The sequence below is a fragment of the Gadus macrocephalus genome, chromosome 7, assembly GCF_031168955.1.
Source record: "Gadus macrocephalus chromosome 7, ASM3116895v1".
NCBI lineage: Eukaryota > Metazoa > Chordata > Actinopteri > Gadiformes > Gadidae > Gadus > Gadus macrocephalus.
In genome coordinates, this window is record NC_082388.1 from 7259794 (window position 1) to 7280044 (window position 20251).

Here is a 20251-nt window from a genome sequence, read left to right on the forward strand (position 1 = left end):
AATACAAAAAAGTTAGTAAGGGTTTTAATAAATAGTTAATCAAAAAAGTTAGTTAAATAGTTAGTTAAATAAGTACGTTTCAATAAATATGTAAATAATAATAAACAATGTGTTAAATATAACAGAACATAAGTTATTTGTCCACCAAACGCTCCAAAATTTAGAAAAACCTATCCATTCTTTCCCTGCTTTCCTGGGCTCTTCTCTCCTCTGCCTCCCTTTGTAGCCTCATGTCCTCTTTTATTAACTGGAACATTGACATTTTACATTTACATTTAGGGCATTTAGCAGACGCTTTTATCCAAAGCGACTTACAATAAGTACATTTGTCATAAGAAGTGCATCAATATATCGCTGTCGGTACAGAAAGGATGTTCATAGAACCAAGTGCAAGTACCACAATCGCTAGGCTAACCCATTCCCCGTGTTACAGCCATGATAGCAGCTACTGCAGTTGCTACATAGTTAAGTACTATAATACAATACAACACAGTGTACAATGGTTGCCAGAAGGGGGAGGGTGGCTATGCAGTCGAGGTGGACTCTGAACAGGTGAATCTTGAGTCCTTTTCGGAAGATAGTGAGCGACTCTGGAACATGTCTTCCTCTCTGTCCCTCTTTCTGGACCTTGGCCCTCGCTGTCTTTCCTCCTCCTGATCTTGTCCTCAACCTCCTGATCCACCACTGCTGTACTTGCTGTACTTGGCCCTGGTGTGTTCTCAGGGATGGAGGCAATTAGGACAGGGGGGTTGGTGGAATGCATATGTCACAATACCTTATCAAAGGGGACAAACCAGGGCCAAGTGGCAGCAGTGGGTTTCCCACCTACCCCCTCTCCTGACCCTGGATACTTGCAATCCTAAGGCAGAGGAAATCAATCATGGCAGTTAACAACAAGAGCAGTATCAAAACAAATTTCAGCAAAAGTTTTTCTTTGCCTGCGGGGGAGACACCTTCCCCTGCAGGCCTATTTTCTCCAGAATTGTCCTAAACAGTAAACACATAGACATTATTAATCAGAGAAAACAAGAGACACATTTATCAATCATGTTAATAGCCCATGTTAACAATAGGCCATTTATAATATATATATTTGACCATCTTGTAAAGGTTACATTTAAATTAGCCCTCATCCTATATGAAGCCCATAATAATAAGACAACCAGTAGAAGTCAAAACACCCTTTTTCTTTGTGTGTTTTTCTAGTGCTGTCTAGTACTGATGCGAGCTGTGACTTTTTTTTGTCTTTCTTTCTTTAATAACCCAAAATAGGACATCGTAGTAAACGATTTCTGGGGATGTTGTATCGGTCCTGCTGTTTAATGAGGGCTAATTTAACTAACCTTTACAAGATGGTCAAATGAAGATATATAAATGGCCTATAATATTTTTTATAAACTAACTTACGATATAAATAAACGAATGTTTCTTTACCCCCAAGCCACACTTGCTGAGTATTTCACCCCGGTGAACAGCTCATCATTCTCCCCCCTCAATAGAATAAATCGAGCCGTATGCTGCTGGCCCCCTAAACCAAAACAAAATGTTAGAATTAGTTTTGCTTTACACTACCAAACCAAAGCAGCTTAAATAGCAAAATAACCAAGTTAACTGTGTAATCAATCCTAACGTCTGTAACGTTACGGTCTGAAAACCAGGGTCCACAACCTGTGTTCGCGTTGGTCCATTTATCTAACCTTACAGAATAGCAAATTATCTATATAATCGCCACAATTTCGGTAAATATAACCATTTTAACCTCTTAAATTTGAAACTATAGGGCTTAACGGGTGTTCTTAGTTAACGTTACAGCGTCACTAACTGTAACGTTACCTTACTTATATTGCCTATTACTTTAATGAAAAAAGTTTTAAGGGCCCTTGTATTTTTAACATTTGTATCGTTAAATACTCGAGTGACTAGAAACCAAATACTTACATTTAAATGCAGAACTTAAATCGCCATTCTCCGCCATCTCCATTGATTGAATGCGCAATGAATCTTGGGAGGGATACGTTGGGCCGTGAAGGATCTTGGGATACGTTGGGCCGTGAAGGATACAGCCGATGCATCCTTCAAATCCGGGAAAAGAAGGCTGCATTCGTAGGCCGCATTTGAAGCAGGCCCCCAGGATAGGCATATACTTCCGCAATCCACCCGTGCTCAGAGGCCAAGCCTGGTATTGCAGCTGTTTAAGCTGGCTGTGGACGGGGGTCCGTCATTTCATGCGGCCCAGAAGTAGATATCGCCGTCCACTCCAATACAAGTGGGGAAGAGGATTGTGTCTCCGCAAAAAATGTCTGGATATCAACCAAAGGCTCATAATTACCTTCATACCATGTCCTAAAAAAATGTAATTTTTTTCATTTCAAAACGCCACCTCAAGCGTTTTATTAGCCGTTATCTCGCTGGTGTGCTGCTGAAAGGAGTCCTAGTGAAACAAATGGCATCCGAGAGGGCCTAGTTCAGTGCTCCGTTAACGTGTCCGATTTTTGGACCGGTTCATCTGCTGCTCAATAACTCTCACGGTCCTCTGCTTGCGATCATTGTGATTCATCATGTATTGATCCATTTATTCAAAAGATCCAAAGACCAAGAAGCGGTGCATTACGGTATCAGTTCTATATTTCTGCATCCGGTACGTCACGGACTAGCCCACGTGTCTTGGCCGCATAACGCGGAAGCCAATCGCTCCTGTATGTTACCCCGCGCCACTGAGCAGTTTGTATAGGAATGAATGGGCGGCCATTTTCCAGTCCGTGGTCCATCCTTTATTATGTCCATGATTTGAAGGACCCTTGGAATTGGGACAGCACTTGGCGCGACGCTGTGACGCAATCGGCGTCGACGCATCCTTCGAATGCAGCCTTCGAAGGATGCGTCCTAGGAATTGGGACACAGCCATGGACAGAACCCACATAACAACAATGGAGGACATCGATCGCATTACTATTATTAGCTGGCATGTTGAAGAAGTTGGAGAAGTGGAACATGTTGGCTGCGGCGCTGCTATGGATGTTACCAGCATGGTTGCCATGTCGCTCTCGTGACTTCGTCACACTCTCTGGCCAATCAGTCGCCGGCCGTCTGCCGACGTCACCTTTTAGCATCGGCTCAGCTCGCTTGGAACCTAGAGCGAGTAGGTACTAGAAAAAGCAGCCACTTCAGGTACCAGATACCATGGTACCGCGGTGGAAACGCAAAAAATGCGAGCTGAGTCGAGTCGTGTCGAGTCGTGTCGAGCTGGTACCATGCAGTGGAAAAGCGGCATTATGCCGCTTTTCCACCGCACATGTAGCTCGACTCGACACGACTCGACACGACACGACTCGACACGGTAGCAGCACGGGTGCTTTTCCACCGCAAAAAGTACCTCCTGGACGTGGGCGGGGTCGGCTGCGCGAAAGGGCCGTGACGTATTTGTGTACGCGACGCAAACAACACATACGCAACCCACACATGGACAGAACCCACATAACAACAATGGAGGACATCGATCACATTACTATTATTATGCCGCTTTTCCACTGCATGGTACCAGCTCGACACGACTCGACACGACTCGACTCAGCTCGCATTTTTTGCGTTTCCACCGCGGTACCATGGTATCTGGTACCTGAAGTGGCTGCTTTTTCTAGTACCTACTCGCTCTAGGTTCCAAGCGAGCTGAGCCGATGCTAAAAGGTGACGTCTGCAGACGGCCGGCGACTGATTGGCCAGAGAGTGTGACGAAGTCACGAGAGCGACATGGCAACCATGCTGGTAACATCCATAGCAGCGCCGCAGCCAACATGTTCCACTTCTCCAACTTCTTCAACATGCCAGCTAATAATAGTAATGTGATCGATGTCCTCCATTGTTGTTATGTGGGTTCTGTCCATGTGTGGGTTGCGTATGTGTTGTTTGCGTCGCGTACACAAATACGTCACGGCCCTTTCGCGCAGCCGACCCCGCCCACGTCCAGGAGGTACTATTTGCGGTGGAAAAGCACCCGTGCTGCTACCGTGTCGAGTCGTGTCGTGTCGAGTCGTGTCGAGTCGTGTCGAGTCGAGCTACATGTGCGGTGGAAAAGCGGCATTAGCTGGCATGTTGAAGAAGTTGGAGAAGTGGAACATGTTGGCTGCGGCGCTGCTATGGATGTTACCAGCATGGTTGCCATGTCGCTCTCGTGACTTCGTCACACTCTCTGGCCAATCAGTCGCCGGCCGTCTGCCGACGTCACCTTTTAGCATCGGCTCAGCTCGCTTGGAACCTAGAGCGAGTAGGTACTAGAAAAAGCAGCCACTTCAGGTACCAGATACCATGGTACCGCGGTGGAAACGCAAAAAATGCGAGCTGAGTCGAGTCGTGTCGAGTCGTGTCGAGCTGGTACCATGCAGTGGAAAAGCGGCATTAGTGGATCGTGAAGTGCGTCGAAAGGGCATCGTAGAGTTTTCACCGCGTTTCCCGAAAGCATCGTGGGGAACGAACGTCTTGAAAACGCTCGTAGCTAACGAGTACTCCAGGGGTGCTCGTAGGTACTCGTAGGACGCTAAGAGCATCGTCAGCTATAGCCTCAGTGGCGACACCATTGGACATTCCGTCTATTGGATGCGTTTTATTAAAACGCATTGCGCCTTTATGTTCTTAGTTTGGTAATTAATAAAGATTATTAATTAATTTATTAATAAAGATGTTAAAATGGCCAAAATAAAACGGGACAGTCCAGAAAATGTTTGCGCAGGCAGGGCACTCAAAATGTGTGAGAGAAAGTGGGGGGATTTGTGCAGACTGACATAGGCTACTCATAAAACGTAGCATAAAATAATGTAAAAATAAAAATTAAATTAAACAAATTAAAAAAAATAAAAAATAACGAAATTAAAGAAATTAAAAAAAATAAAACATAAAGAAATAAAAAAATTATAAAAAACAAGCAAAGGAGCAGGCAAAAGGCTGGGATATGGTGGGGATTGGTCACGTTGACGGGAATGTTTAGTGACATGAGGGAGGGTGGAGGGGGTTAAAAAAAAGTCTCAATCACTATTCGACGCGCATGAAAACCAGCCGCGTAGTTATGAGGGAGGCCGTCCTCACACCGATCTTCCTCATCGTCAACGTCCTCCGGTTCAAGCAATGCCATCCCAGCCTTAGCTGCAATGTTGTGCAACATAGCCGTCACACATATCACGGCGCATGACTTGGCCGGCGAAAACTGGAGCCCTCCGCCTGACTTGTGAAGGCATCTAAAGCGCAACTTCCACCTCCCGATCGTGCGCTCAACGATGCACCGGGCCAGACGGTGGGCTTCGTTGTATTCCTCATCATGGACGTCTCCCGGGTTATTCACAGGTGTGAAGAGGATTATTTCAGGGGGGAAAATGCCGTGAAACGCACAGTGCATTCAGGATTAGGACTGATATATGTCGGTTTAAGCCTAATCAATTGTGTTTTAATGTCTTTAGCATTCATATAATTGCAGTCTATTTTTTTTGTAGGCTACTCTGCTGTTGTCCTTGATGGGGATATATTTTAACCCTTTTTAACACAATTTTCCTGCGACATTCCTGCGTCTCCCCCTCCTACGGAGCCCATTTCAGCACCGTGTCAGTAGACAGTTACAATCCTACGACGTCGTGAGTGCAGCGAATGCGCGTTCACGTAAAGAGGAGTTTCGGGAAACGCTCCAAAGAAATTGACGATGGATCGCAAGATCAGGGGCGGATCTACTGGGGCATGGGGTGGCAACTGCCACCCTAAAAAAAGCCTTGCCACCCCAGCTGCCACCCCAGTTGCCACCCCAGTTGGCAGCGCAAAATTCATATATATGTTTTTTTTTTGCTTTTACAAGACATTTACAAAAGCGAGTTTTAAAAGTCTGACTGCAAGTGAATGCAACCAGGAAATATTGCCCCATCCCGCCTGCCCCCCCCCCCCCCCCCCCCCCTCCCCGAGACTCCCGCCGGCACTGATTTTGAATACAAGGAAGGCGCGAGAGTCCTCCAAACGAACGAAGCAAGCGGCGCGGCAGAGAGACTACATTCTTGAGGTAATACTGATCAACCGTCTATCTATAAAGAAATTATAATAATTAGAAAAGAGCAGGGCTGTGTATTACAGAAACATCATAGTTTAAGACTTAAGTTAAGATTGGAATGCCTTATAGCTGCATAGCAGGCGCGTGCCGTATGGGCAGGTGGGGCGGCGAACTCCCTGCAAAAGCATTCTCCCAAAAAAATTGTTCCCCAGTAAATCATTGCTCCAAGTTTATTTTTAATGATGTGATTATTCACATTAACTATCTATAGTTTCTGTAGGCTTTCCGACTATTTTTGTTCTGTTGATATCAAATTGATGGTGGCGATTCTAGTTGAGTTTAACGTGTCATGCAATGTGGGGCGGCGGAGCTCAACAACCGCGTCCCTCCGTATGTTTCTCGCATAACCCTGCAGGCTGCAATAAGAATTGCAATCCGCGCTAAAGACGCGCTAACAAACACAAACCCTTCTACACTCAGCTGGTTCTATTTCATGTAGGCTACGCCGTCTAGGCTTCGCCTTATGGGCTTGTCCCGTGCGCGCGCTGAAAATTCAAACTATGCACCTATCAGCGTGGGCACCGCCCACATTTCCCACGGTATCGTGTCTATATAACGCGGTGTATACCGTCGCTCATCCTCCCTTTTCTTTCAGCACTTGTGCTTATCAGCGAGAAATTGAGAACTACAATTAAGAAGATGAGAACTTCAACACGGATCTCCCAAGCCGGTGGCAGCGGCTCGGGCGAGGCCGCGGACAAACGGCCCTTTTCAGGGCCACCTGAGAGCGCTCCTAGAGCTAGGTCCTTTTCAGGACTCCTATGCGCCTCCTGTCCCGCCTCCCTGGCACCGGGTGACGGGCACTTGGCGTGCTTTTGGTGCCTCGGCGCCGACCACGCCGCGGCTGCTATGGCGGCCCCCGTCTCCTGTGTCACCTGCCGGGAGCTGCCTGAAGAGGGGATCCTCTCCAGGCATCTCTTCTTTTCCCCTGCGGTGGAAATGGCTGACGCCATCGACCTGTTCGGACCTGACGTTGACGATGGCATCATCGACGCCTCCCTGGACGACGTCTTCGGCGACTCGGCGTCCGGTTTTTCCCGCTCTCGGGTTACAACCGCCACCGTCATACAACACGAGGGTCCGCGCCGGATGACAGATCATGGGTGAGGCGGCGGCCATCAAAGGGATTCCCATGCCGGTCCCGCCTCTCGCCCCCGTATCTGACGATATGCAGGGCGAGTGCTTTCGCACCCCATCTTTTTCCCGGCGGGTTACCCAGTGCCCCTTGTTCCCGCCTTTGCAGCACTTGTTTATTGCTGCCGGTGAGGACCCTTCGACCCTGAAGGCTCCGGTAAGATCCTACACGGTTTTCACCAATGTGGAGGGGTGGGCCGATACTCAGGCGAGGGGGATCCCTCGCCTGGAGCCTCCCCTGGCAGCGCTTCTCTGTCCGGGCGCCGGGCTCCTTAACGAAAAGCCGCTGCCCCCCGACCGCCTCCAGAAGCAGATTGTCGGCCTAACGGACAGGGTGTTCGTTTGTGCCTCTCAATCCGCGGCGGCGGTCAACAACATCGCCCTGCTCTCCTCTGCCATGGTCTCCTTGTCGGCTGACAGGGAGGCCTACGGCCCGGAGGAAGCCGCGAGATGGCTGGCGGTTTCCCGCTTTTCCAGCGCCATCCTCCAGCTATGCCAGCCGATAGCCGTTTCGGCCGGCCAGCATATGGCGTGGGCTACCATGATTCAAAGGGTCATATGGCTCTCCCACACTGCGGTGCCGGAACGAGAGCGGGCCAGCCTCGTCCAGGGTCCACTAGCGCCGGTTGGCCTATTTGGTCCCAGGTTCTCCGAGGTGCTCGCGCACCAGCAGTCAGTCCGTGAGAATCGTTCCCGGTTCGGGACGATTCTCACGGGCTCCTCCCGCCAGCAGGCTGAGAGGAAGCGCGGTCTAGGCCGGTCCCAGCGTTCCATGGGACCGCCTCCGACTCCAGCCCCGGTGCAGCAGCCGCAGCCGCCGCGCACGGGGAGAGCAGCAGCGCCACGGACCGGGAAGTTCCGTACGCTTGCTCCTACTTTTTCTTTCCCTATTAAAGAAAAGAGTAAAGACCGTTCGGCCGAACGGCAGTACATGGTACCTAAAGAACGATATTCCCCAGGCCACCTGCGTCCTACGCTTGTGGTGCGCTCCTCCATGTTGCCTATTTCCCCCTCACAGCCCGGTGGCTGTAGGGTGACGGTCGGACGGCGTGTTCACATGGCCTCTGGTTCACCTGCTTCTAAGAAGCGGCGTCCCTTGGAGCCTCATGGACGGATCAGAGACTCGTTGCACGAGCCCGTGGATACGGCCGCTTGTACCGGTCTCCTGGTTCCCCACATTATAGGTGAGGAGATGGGTCCGCGCGCTGTGGCTACAGCCTGCGGACAGCGCATGCGCACAGGTGCTGCGGCCGGACGGCTCGCTCCCTGTTCAGCGGGCACGAGCGCGACGTCTAGACAGCTCGTTGTTTTTACAGCTGCTAGTTCTGGTACGTCTCCTACGCTCGCTGAGCCTCCTCCCTTTCGTGGGAAGCCCCCCTTGGTTCACACGCAGTGTGGAGGCGGTGAACCAAGCCCCCCTTGGTTCACACGCAGTGTGGAGGCGGTAGGGGCAGAGGAATACGGGTTATTCCTGGACGGTCTTCCTCAGCTGTCGGCTCGCCCTCTCTCCAACCGCTATGCGTGTTGGCAAGAGCGGTGCGTTCTGCCATCGTGGTTGGACACCACGTTGAGATGGGGCCATCCCATACAGTTCAACCGTCGTCCCCCACCCTTTATGGGGTTGGTGGAGACCACGCTACGGGACCCGGCTGCGAGCACGGCTCTGGCAGCAGAGGTGGCACGTCTCTTGGTAAAGGGGGCCATCACTGTCGTTCCCCCCCCACGAGTCTCACCTAGGTTTTTATTCCCGCTACTTCCTGGTTTCCAAGAAGTCAGGGGAAATGAGACCTATTCTGGATTTTCGCGTGTTCAACAGATTCGTTGCCATGAGGAAGTTCAGAATGCTCACGGTCGGAGCATTGTTCCGGTGTGTGAGAGAGGGCGATTGGTTCACATCCCTGGATCTCAAGGATGCTTACTTCCACGTCCCTGTTCGGCAGGCGCACAGGAAGTTTCTCCGCTTTGCCTTTATGGAGATGGCGTACGAGTACCAGTGTCTGCCGTTCGGCTATTCCCTGGCTCCGCGCACCTTCTCGAAGTGTGTGGAGACGGCGTTGGAACCGCTCAGACGTCAGGGAAAGAGGATTCTCTTCTACCTAGACGATCTGCTTATTCTGAGCAACTCAGAAGAGACCGCGAGAGGGGACACCATGTTGGTGATAAACCATCTCTCCTTCCTGGGTTTTGCCATCAACTGGGAGAAGAGCTCCCCGCTCCCCAGCCGGCAGACAGTCTACTTGGGGCTTTGCCTAGACTCAGCCACCATGACTGCGATGCTTTCGCCTCCTCGGCGAGACGCCATCCTGTCGGCGCTCTCCCGTTTTCACGTTCGCAGAAACGTGACCGCACTGTCCACCATGCGCCTGTTGGGGCTGATGGCAGCTGCCCACCCCGTGGTCCCCCTGGGTCTGCTTTTTATGCGCAGACTCCAGCGGTGGTTTGCTCGCCAACGGTTGGACCCCAGGCGACACAAGCTCAGGGTGCTCCTCGTCCCCCGTTCGGTGTCGCCAGACCTGGAATATTGGAAAGGACCCTCCGCCCTTCTCAAGGGTGTTCCCCTGGGCAGGGTGGCGTCCTACGTAGTGGTCTTCACGGACGCCTCGTTGATGGGTTGGGGAGGAACGTGCCTCTCTCACTCGGTCGGAGACGAGTGGCGCACGCCCCCTACAGCACACATAAATGTGTTGGAGCTCGACGCTGTGAGGAAAGTGCTGTTGCATTTCTTTCACCTGGTGCGCGGCCGCCACGTTCTGATCAGGACAGACAGCGTGTCGGCGGCGGCGTACATCAACAGACAGGGGGGAGTCCGCTCCCCTGCTCTCCACCGAAAGGCGGTCGAGCTCTGGCTTTGGGCTCATCAGTATCTCCGCAGTCTGAGAGCCCTGCATATCGCGGGCGCCCAGAACTTTGGGGCGGACCTCATGTCTCGAGGCGGTCCCCGCCGAGACGAGTGGCGGTTACATCCCGACATTGTCAGACTGATCTGGCAGAGGTTCGGGACAGCGCAGGTGGACCTCTTCGCGTCCCGGGAGAACACGCACTGCAGGTGGTGGTTCTCCCTCAGCCCTCGGGATCTTCCCCCGTTGGGGGTAGATGCGTTGGCACACACACCTTGGCCGCGGGCTCTCTTGTATGCGTTTCCCCCGCTCCAGCTGATCCTTCCTCTTCTGGAACGGGTCAGACAGGAGAGACTGTCCCTGATATTAGTGGCCCCGGAGAACCGTTCAGCTCTGTGGTTTCCAGAGCTGGCCGCTCTCTCGCGGTCGGCGCCTTGGCCAGTACCATTCAGGCCGGATGCGCTTTCACAGGCCCACGGGACGGTGCACCACCCGCCCGATGTCTCGGGACGGCTGTTGGTTTGGCTCCTGAGAGGTTGATCCTGCAGGGCAAAGGTTTGCCTGAGACGGTTATCAACACTATTCAGAGTGCTCGTGCGCCTTCTACTTCTTCCCTCTATGCGGCGAAGTGGTGCGCCTTCTCTAATTGGTGTGAGACGAACCACGCTGTCCCATCTCAATGCGAGGTGGGAAGCGTGCTTTCGTTTCTGCAAAACTTATTGGAAAAAGGTTTGGCCTTCTCCACTATCAAGGTCTATGCGGCAGCCGTTTCGGCTGGCCATGCAGGCTGTGATGGTGGACCGATCTTCAGCCATCCACTGGTCAAGAGATTCTTGCGTGGGGCTAGACGGGTTAGGCCTGTTTCACGCGTGCTTACACCACGCTGGGATCTCCCCACCGTGTTGCGCGGATTGTCCAGGGATCCTTTCGAGCCTCTCTCTCAGGCCCCTTTGGATGCCCTGTCATTTAAGACGGTGCTCTTGTTGGCCTTGGTTTCTGCCAAGCGGGCCGGTGAGCTAACCGCTCTGTCTGTCAGCCCGAGTTGCTTGTTGCTAAATGAGGACAGCTCCTTCGCGTTGCTCAGACCTAATCCTGCGTTCCTCCCGAAGAACATTAATAGTTCTTTTCGGTCGAGGGATATTGTGCTTAAGGCTTTTCACCCCCCGCCTCATTCTAGTGAGGCGGAGGCGGAGTTGCATCTCCTGTGCCCGGTTCGGGCGTTGGCTATGCATGTGAATCGCTCGGCAGCGTTCCGCTCCACACAACAGTTGTTTGTGTGTTATAGCGACGCTAGCAGGGGCCGCGCTCTCTCTAAGCAGCGGTTTTCTCGCTGGGTATGTGAGGGTGTTTGCCTAGCCTACTCTCGGCAGGGCTTGGCGCCACCGTTGGGCGTTAAAGCTCACTCCACACGGAGCGTGGCCGCTTCAACGGCTCTACTCAAGGGCGTTTCGGTGGAAGACATCTGCGCGGCTGCGTCTTGGTCTTCCCCCGGCCCCTTTGTCCATTTTTACATGTTAGACATGTCCAGGGGCTCACTCGGCAACTCTGTGCTAGAGTCCGGGACCCCTTTTACGGCTTAAGAATATAGACATGTTCTTTAAAGCGTCGTGGTTGGATTTCCTCTCGCCGGCTAGCGAGTTGGACTTGATTACCAGTCTTACTCCCCCACCTTTTTTCAAATGAAAAACAGGCTAGGGGGTTTTTCTATTGGCTCGCCAATTGTCTGGTGGTTTTGTTTACCAGTGTGGCACTCCCGCCGTTTTTCTTCAAATAAGAAACGGCCGAGAGAGTCCCATTATTGGAGAGCCGAATTCCGTAGCTCTGCCCCGGTGGTAGCGGACCTAATGGAAACCTAGTTGCTCTGGTTTTTCTTTTCCTTTCATGGGTTCCATGAAGCACGGAATAGAGCCGGAGTCTTTACAGACTCACTTTTTTCTCCCTTGATCATTGCCTTGCTTGATCTAGGAGGAATTCGTTTTTTATAAAGCTGTTGTGTTTTTACACTTCCTTGGCTTTTTGAGTCTTAATGTGTTCTGGTGACTTAGGTCTTTTTGACTGGGGTCCAGCAGGAGTACATTGATCGGGCTCCGCTCGCAGCTTCACCTTAGCCCATAAGGCGAAGCCTAGACGGCGTAGCCTACATGAAATAGAACGATAGTTATGTTATTATAACTCTAGTTCTATGATTGTAGGCGTAGCCGTCTAGTTTCCCACCTGCTGTACCCTCCAATTGCTGAAAGAAAAGCTTGGAGGATGAGCGACGGTATACACCGCGTTATATAGACACGATACCGTGGGAAATGTGGGCGGTGCCCACGCTGATAGGTGCATAGTTTGAATTTTCAGCGCGCGCAGCGCGCGCACGGGACAAGCCCATAAGGCGAAGCCTAGACGGCTACGCCTACAATCATAGAACTAGAGTTATAATAACATAACTATCGTTTTCCTGACCGTTAACTTCATGTGCCTCCTTTTGTATCAACAGTCATTCGATTTGATTATATTAAACTTTATTGTCATTGAACCAGGGACGTGCACAGGGGGGTTGCTCAGGTTGCTTGGGCAACTGCCTATATGCCCTCCTCGACTCAGGTTGCCCTTCCGACGAAAAAAAAAAAATATATATATTTTTTTTTAATCATTTAATGGATGCAGAATTTCATGTAGGCCTAGATAATAAAAATCGCCACTCGAAACATTTCATAAAGTAAGCGTAGCCTCATTCAATTCCGTTCGGGCACTGAGAGTGAAAGTCAGTAGGGGGAGGGCAAACTCTGCCACGCGGCAACAGCCGCTTTTGCCGCCTCCCCTCTGCCGCCCTTCCCCCGTTGAAATGAATGGAGGGGGCGAGTTGCCGCGCAGCGTGTGAAAGCTGCTTTACGTAGCTGCAGCGCTGCACACGACCGGAACACCGGCACTTGTGAGACGACTGCCTTGATGTTCTCGGAAAAGGTGAATTTGAGATGTATAACAAACAAACAATCATCATCACGTTTTATGAAATTAATTACAATCTTCATAAATCCAGGCTCAGTTTGCCACGTAACGTTTAGCCTAAATAATCAGACAGCTCGCTAGCTTGCAGACAAGCAGCCCGTTATCATATAGTCTACACATTTTTTGGTAGGCAAACTAAGTTACATGTCTGCTGATAGTTAGTTTCTAACATTTCGTTTTAACAAGAAGAATAAATGATGGAAGTAATGCATCACATGAATTCTTTCATTCAAAATGGTTCATGCCTAAATCACTATTTTGGGTATTGTTTGTTATTTTTAAGTGAAGCCGAAATGCCCAGTGAAAAGAGGAGGATTCAGGAGAGAGAGAGACAACTAAAGGAGGCAGCAAAGAGGAGCACATCTCTACCCTGTAGTGATGTGCTCCGAAATCCGAAATCAGTGTGGTCAAGTGTGTGACATTTAAAATGTCAATTTGACTTCATAGGATGTTGTTTAATTATGTTTGTGTTCATGTTATGTTCTTCTTCTTCAAGTCATGTTTTTCTGCATTATCGTTAGTAGTAGTTATTTCAGTGTTTTACTTATTTGTATTAATATATTAATAAAGACCCTGTTATTCTCAGTCCTTCAGATAGCCTGTGAGTTGTTGTTTTTTTGGGGGGGGGGGGGTGCCCTTTTTTCAGGTCAGAGCAACTGCCCCTCAAAATTCCTGTGCACGTCCCTGCATTGAACCAAGTAACAGGTACTTGGACAACAAAATGCAAGTCATCTTCTGTAAATTATTTACAAATGGCCATCTCTAATCTACTTGGTTGCACACCTGTCTGAACTTTTATAAACCAATATAAGTCATCAATAATTAATAATAAAACAAGCTTCACATCAAGAGCAAAAAAAATAATAAGGTAAACCCAAAAGGTCTTAAATATTTAGAAATTAAAGATATAAAAAAAGAAAGAGAGGGAAATCTTTGATAGCACTTCCCCTGAATCCCCATTTGGCTCTTCCAAGCATGCAGGTAATACACTCTACTTTTGGAGTTATTCTATGTCACCGCACTTTTAGGGTGGCATTGTATGTAAATTATTGGAATCGGTGAATAAAGTGATATTTGCACTCAAGTTGGACTGATGATTGACATCTGATAGGAATATCTCATGGACCAATGCCAACTTATTGTTAGCTAAAGTACATATTGCAGCTCTCTTTGCATATATTTTTAGCCCCATACCCCTGCTGGTGTAATAGTGCAGGTGTTTGTTGTAAGGCAGGTGGATTTTGTAATTATTCAGTAATAATTTATTACATTTTGTCTGAAACCTTTTATGTTTAAATGTAAGGCTTTACTCATCCCACAATAAATTAAATATAATGTTATTGAGTCAAAATATCTAAATGTGGGGGCTTTCCAAGTAAATATTGATTAGTATGGCTTTAACTAAATCGGCATACTGTATATACTTCTGCCAGAGGGTGCCACCCCTCAAAATCTTCTGTCCCCCTCTTGCCACCCCATGAATATTTTTCTAGATCCGCCCCTGCGCAAGATCCATCGTGAGAATGATCGTACGAGCGTGGATCCATCGTTATCGGGAAACGGGGCCCTGCACAGATCTAGGTGGACACACCCACTAGTGATGTCATATTAGGCCGATTTTCGAAACGGCTTGTAAGGCTAATCACACACCTGGTGGTATAATAAGTCCCCTTTAAATAGGCCGTGTGTGGATTGCCGAGTGTCATTATCGCATCCCATCATGACCTTGGCTCTGCTGCCCAATCAGAAGTTATAGGACACATTTTTGATCCTGTGGGATAATGTTTCTTACATTAACATGACGTTTCATTTAAGTATGGTATGGGGCGCTGTGGATCCACAGGTACCCGGTTCGAGCCCGGCCGAGATCATGACCCATGTCTCCGCCCAAACTCTGACCAAATGTTATGATTACATATATTTTAAATATCAGCAATTGCTGATATTTGCTTGCCTTCTCGCAACGGGCCTGCCTGCCGGGAAAGGTTATTTTATTTATTATGTGTAATGTATAAAGGTTGACGGAATAAATCTTTGTGTCTGTGTGTGTGTGTGTGTGTGTGTGTGTGTGTGTGTGTGTGTGTGTGTGTGTGTGTGTGTGTGTGTGTTCTTACACACTTGTATAATCTGGGCTACCTAAATTAAATCATCATAAAATAGATTGAATTGGGTATTTATTCATGATTCAGAAATATACCAACTATACAACTTATAGTAATGTAAATATTATTATGTTAAAATCTGTATCCTCCAAAATTGTTCTACATAACTGAAACAATTTACAATAATATATAAAATATATTTATATATATACTGAGAAAACCCACATTAAAGAATATAGTGGAATATAATAATTTACGATGGGCTATATTTAAAATAGTAAGGGTTATTTTCATACTTGGTAACTGACAACAGTACAACATTAATGCAGTTCTCTCAGATCTAAAATAGCAGATTATTTAGGAAATATAAGTTCATGTTTGTTTATTTTAATATCAAACAGTGTCTTAGTCTGTTTGATTGACAGGTGAGATGATCAGGGGGAGACCACTGCAATTGTACCTGAGGATTGGATAGAGAGGCTCACTGAAGCTGCAGCCAGTAGCAGAGTAGATATGAACCCTGGCTTCCACATCATAGAAGGAAACCAGACCCTCATCATAATCAACAAACACCCCCACCTTCTGGAGCTCAGCTCTCAGAGGGAGACAGACAACAGGGTCATCTTTTAATTCAAACACATGCTTTTGGATTGATATCCCCCAGCAGCCATTTTTAGGGATCAATGCAATGTTGTTTTTTCTGTTGATGGACTCTCTGGCCACTCCTAAACACTGTACAGACTTATCTTTAACCTGGACCTCAAAGTAAAATCGCCCTGAGGAGAAGCTCTGCCTCGAGAGAACACATGCAGAATTTTTAAATCTCTTAGGGTTGTCTGGGAGTGCCTTCACTGTACGTCCAAAATGTACTTGTTTCCCATCCTCAGACAGGATGAGACAGGGATGAGCTGTATCAGGATCCAGAGTCACATCTACTTCATACTGCTGGACCCTCTTCAGTTCAGCATCACACAGCTTCTTCATCCCCATGTTCAGCGTCTCCTCCAGCTGATCCAGGGATCTCCTCAAGGTCCCTACGTATGACGGAGGACGGACCTCCACCGTCGTCCAGTCCCTGGTGGGTGGAGGATCCTTCAGGGCTCTGAAGGCCTGGAGGAAGTGGAGGTGGTCTTCAGTGTGTGAGAGCAGCTTCACCTCTGCGCTTCTATTGGTCAGATCTTCTATTTCCTGCTCCAGCCCTTTGATGAGGTCTTCAGCTTGTTTCTCTGTGGATTTCAGTTTCTCTTTAACCGTTTGGTTGAAATCCTTCCGCCACTTTTCAATGCAGCGCATCAGAGCGGTGAGGGCCTGCAAACCATCGGCCATCTCTGTGTCTGCGTCTTTCTTGCTCAATTTTACTTTGTCTTTGATCTCCTTAATCTTTTGTTTTCTCTCCTGGATCATCTGCGGAACTTCAGCCTCTATCTTCCCCAGCTGGGCCGTCTTCACTTCATATTCCTTCTTCAGAGGTATAACAGGATGGGACTTGTGGTCCGTCACTGTGCACAACAGACACACACACACCTGTTCAGTCTGGCAGAAGAGCTCCAGAAGTCGGTCATGTTCCTTACACATCCTTTCTTCCAGATGGTCCATAGGCTCGACCAGCCGATGTTTCTGCAGGCGAGCGACTCTCTGATGTGGCTCCAGGTGGGTTTGGCAGTAAGAGGTAAAACACACTAGGCAGGACTTCACGGCCTTCAGCTGGGTCCCAGTACAGAAGTCACAGGGAACTTCTCCTGGTTCAACACAAGGCTGCTCTTTCACTCGTACAGACGTTTTGAACTGAGCAGCCAACTCTGATACGAGGATATTGGCCCTCAAATCAGGTCTAGTGTGGAAGAGCTCGTTGCAAACTGGACATTTGTACTGGGCTTGATCATCCCAGAACTTTGTGATACAGGCTCTGCAGAAGTTGTGTCCACATGGTGTAAAAACTGGGCTGCTGAACACATCCAGACAGATGGGACATGAAAAGTTCTCTTCAGACCAGGAAGTAGGAGAGGCCATTCCTAGACAGACAACAAGGTTTATGTATTGAGCATTTCCATTATTGGTCTTATTACGTAAGGGGAAGATAGGTTTTAACTTCTATCAAAGTTGTGCTATTTTACTCACCTTGTTGGAGTTATTGTTTGATTTTACGCCTGAAAGAGAGAACTGCTTGCACGTCGAGTGACTATGGTTTTTCTGAACCTTAGGTTTCATTTTCCTCAACATGACGTCCTCCCTCTCCTACTCTTACCCCTGGCTCCTCCCCTAACTCCTGGCCCCGCCCCCATTGACTATGCATTGCCCTGACGTCCCAGTTTCACACGACTTTAGGCACATTCTGTGTAGGCTACTTCAAATGCCTTAATATGTGATCTCCTCTTCTTTCATGAATGTTAGGTCTAATAGGCGACTTGTATGGGACTGGGAGCGATTCTCTGGAGAGAGATCCACAGGTACCCGGTTTGAGCCCGGCCGAGATCATGACCCATGTCTCCGCCCAAACTCTGATCAAATGTTATGATTACATATATTTTAAATATCAGCAATTGCTTGGTTTGCTTGCCTTCTCGCAACGGGCCTGCCTGCCGGGAAAGGTTATTTTATTTATTATGTGTAATGTATAAAGGTTGACAGAATAAATCTCTGTGTGTGTGTGTGTGTGTGTGTGTGTGTGTGTGTGTGTGTGTGTGTGTGTGTGTGTGTGTGTGTGTGTGTGTGTGTGTGTGTGTGTGTGTGTGTGTGTGTGTTCTTACACACTTGTACAATCTGGGCTACCTAAATTAAATCATCATAAAATAGATTGAATTGGGTATTTATTCATGATTCAGAAATATACCAACTATACAACTTATAGTAATGTAAATATTATTATGTTAAAATCCGTATCCTCCAAAATTGTTCTACATAACTGAAACAATTTACAATAATATATAAAAATATATATATACTGAGACCCACATTAAAGAATATAGTGGAATATAATAATTTACAATGGGCTATATTTAAAATAGTCAGGGTTATTTTCATACTTGGTAACTGACAACAGTACAACATTAATGCAGTTCTCTCAGATCTAAAATAGCAGATTATTTAGGAAATATAAGTTCTTGTTTGTTTATTTTAATATCTAACAGTGTCTTAGTCTGTTTGATTGACAGGTGAGATGATCAGGGGGAGACCACTGCAATTGTGCCTGAGGATTGGATAGAGAGGCTCACTGAAGCTGCAGCCAGTAGCAGAGTAGATATGAACCCTGGCTTCCACATCATAGAAGGAAACCAGACCCTCATCATAATCAACATACACCCCCACCTTCTGGAGCTCAGCTCTCAGAGGGAGACAGACAACAGGGTCATCTCTAAATTTAAACACATCCTTCTTGATTGATATCCCCCAGCAGCCATTTTTAGGGGTCAATGCAATGTTGCTTTTTCTGTTGATGGACTCTCTGGCCACTCCTAAACACTGTACAGACTTATCTTTAACCTGGACCTCAAAGTAAAATCGCCCTGAGGAGAAGCTCTGCCTCGAGAGAACACATGCAATTTGATGAAATCTCTTAGGGTTGTCTGGGAGTCCGTTCACTAGACCTCCATAATGAACTTGTTTCCCATCCTCAGACAGGATGAGCCAGGGATAAGCTGTATCAGGATCAAGAGTCACATCTACTTCATACTGCTGGACCCTCTTCAGTTCAGCATCACACAGCTTCTTCATCCCCATGTTCAGCGTCTCCTCCAGCTGATCCAGGGATCTCCTCAAGGTCCCTACGTATGACGGAGGACGGACCTCCACCGTCGTCCAGTCCCTGGTGGGTGGAGGATCCTTCAGGGCTCTGAAGGCCTGGAGGAAGTGGAGGTGGTCTTCAGTGTGTGAGAGCAGCTTCACCTCTGCGCTTCTATTGGTCAGATCTTCTATTTCCTGCTCCAGCCCTTTGATGAGGTCTTCAGCTTGTTTCTCTGTGGATTTCAGTTTCTCTTTAACCGTTTGGTTGAAATCTTCCTGCCACTTTTCGATGCAGCGCATCAGAGCGGTGAGGGCCTGCACACCATCGGCCATCTCTGTGTCTGCGTCTTTCTTGCTCAATTTTACTGTGTCTTTGATCTCCTTAATCTTTTGTTTTCTCTCCTGGATCATCTGCGGAACTTCAGCCTCTATCTTCCCCAGCTGGGCCGTCTTCACTTCATATTCCTTCTTCAGAGGTATAACAGGATGGGACTTGTGGTCTGTCACTGTGCACAACAGACACACACATACCTGTTCAGTCTGGCAGAAGAGCTCCAGAAGTCGGTCATGTTCCTTACACATCCTTTCTTCCAGATGGTCCATAGGCTCGACCAGCCGATGTTTCTGCAGGCGAGCGACTCTCTGATGTGGCTCCAGGTGGGTTTGGCAGTAAGAGGTAAAACACACTAGGCAGGACTTCACGGCCTTCAGCTGGGTCCCAGTGCAGACGTCACAGGGAACTTCTCCTGGTTCAACACAAGGCTGCTCTTTCACTCGTACAGACGTTTTGAACTGAGCAGCCAGCTCTGATACGAGGATATTGGCCCTCAAATCAGGTCTAGTGTGGAAGACCTCGTTGCAAACTGGACATTTGTACTGGGCTTGATCATCCCAGAACTTTGTGATACAGGCTCTGCAGAAGTTGTGTCCACATGGTGTAAAAACTGGGCTGCTGAACACATCCAGACAGATGGGACATGAAAAGTTCTCTTCAGACCAGGAAGTAGGAGAGGCCATTCCTAGACAGACAACAAGGTTTATGTATTGAGCATTTCCATTATTGGTCTTATTACGTAAGGGGAAGATAGGTTTTAACTTCTATCAAAGTTGTGCTATTTTACTCACCTTGTTGGAGTTATTGTTTGATTTTACTCCTGAAAGAGAGAACTGCTTGCACGTCGAGTGACTATGGTTTTTCTGAACCTTAGGTTTCATTTTCCTCAACATGACGTCCTCCCTCTCCTACTCTTACCCCTGGCTCCTCCCCTAACTCCTGGCCCCGCCCCCATTGACTATGCATTTCCCTGACGTCCCAGTTTCACACGACTTTAGGCACATTCTGTGTAGGCTACTTCAAATGCCTTAATATGTGATCTCCTCTTCTT

The 20251-nt window shown here is 48.3% G+C and overlaps 2 protein-coding genes and 1 long non-coding RNA gene across 3 annotated transcripts; all 3 read right to left on the reverse strand.

Annotated features, from left to right (window-relative positions):
• Positions 1-215: 215 nt before the first annotated feature.
• Positions 216-2114, reverse strand: LOC132460761 (uncharacterized). Its single transcript, XR_009526414.1, has 3 exons — positions 1939-2114; positions 1435-1528; positions 216-987 (listed from the first exon to the last, which is right to left on the reverse strand). It is a non-coding gene; the product is annotated as an uncharacterized LOC132460761 (long non-coding RNA).
• Positions 2115-15201: 13087 nt separating this feature from the next.
• Positions 15202-17400, reverse strand: LOC132460672 (zinc finger protein RFP-like). The gene is made up of 2 exons (XM_060055501.1): positions 17265-17400; positions 15202-17158 (listed from the first exon to the last, which is right to left on the reverse strand). Exon 2 carries the CDS (start codon positions 17154-17156, stop codon positions 15552-15554), a length of 1605 nt encoding a protein of 534 aa, XP_059911484.1. The 5' UTR covers positions 17157-17158; positions 17265-17400; the 3' UTR covers positions 15202-15551.
• Positions 17401-17936: 536 nt separating this feature from the next.
• LOC132460673 (zinc finger protein RFP-like) lies at positions 17937-20142 on the reverse strand. Its single transcript, XM_060055503.1, has 2 exons — positions 19992-20142; positions 17937-19885 (listed from the first exon to the last, which is right to left on the reverse strand). The coding sequence occupies exon 2, from the start codon at positions 19881-19883 to the stop codon at positions 18279-18281; it is 1605 nt and encodes a 534-aa protein (XP_059911486.1). The 5' UTR covers positions 19884-19885; positions 19992-20142; the 3' UTR covers positions 17937-18278.
• Between the last annotated feature and the right edge of the window lie 109 nt (positions 20143-20251).

What these genes read in the sequence shown, in the direction of transcription:
- LOC132460672 (XM_060055501.1), bottom strand. Translation starts at nt 17,156, where the DNA reads ATGGCCTCTCCTACTTCCTGGTCTGAAGAGAACTTTTCATGTCCCATC.
- LOC132460673 (XM_060055503.1), bottom strand. Translation starts at nt 19,883, where the DNA reads ATGGCCTCTCCTACTTCCTGGTCTGAAGAGAACTTTTCATGTCCCATC.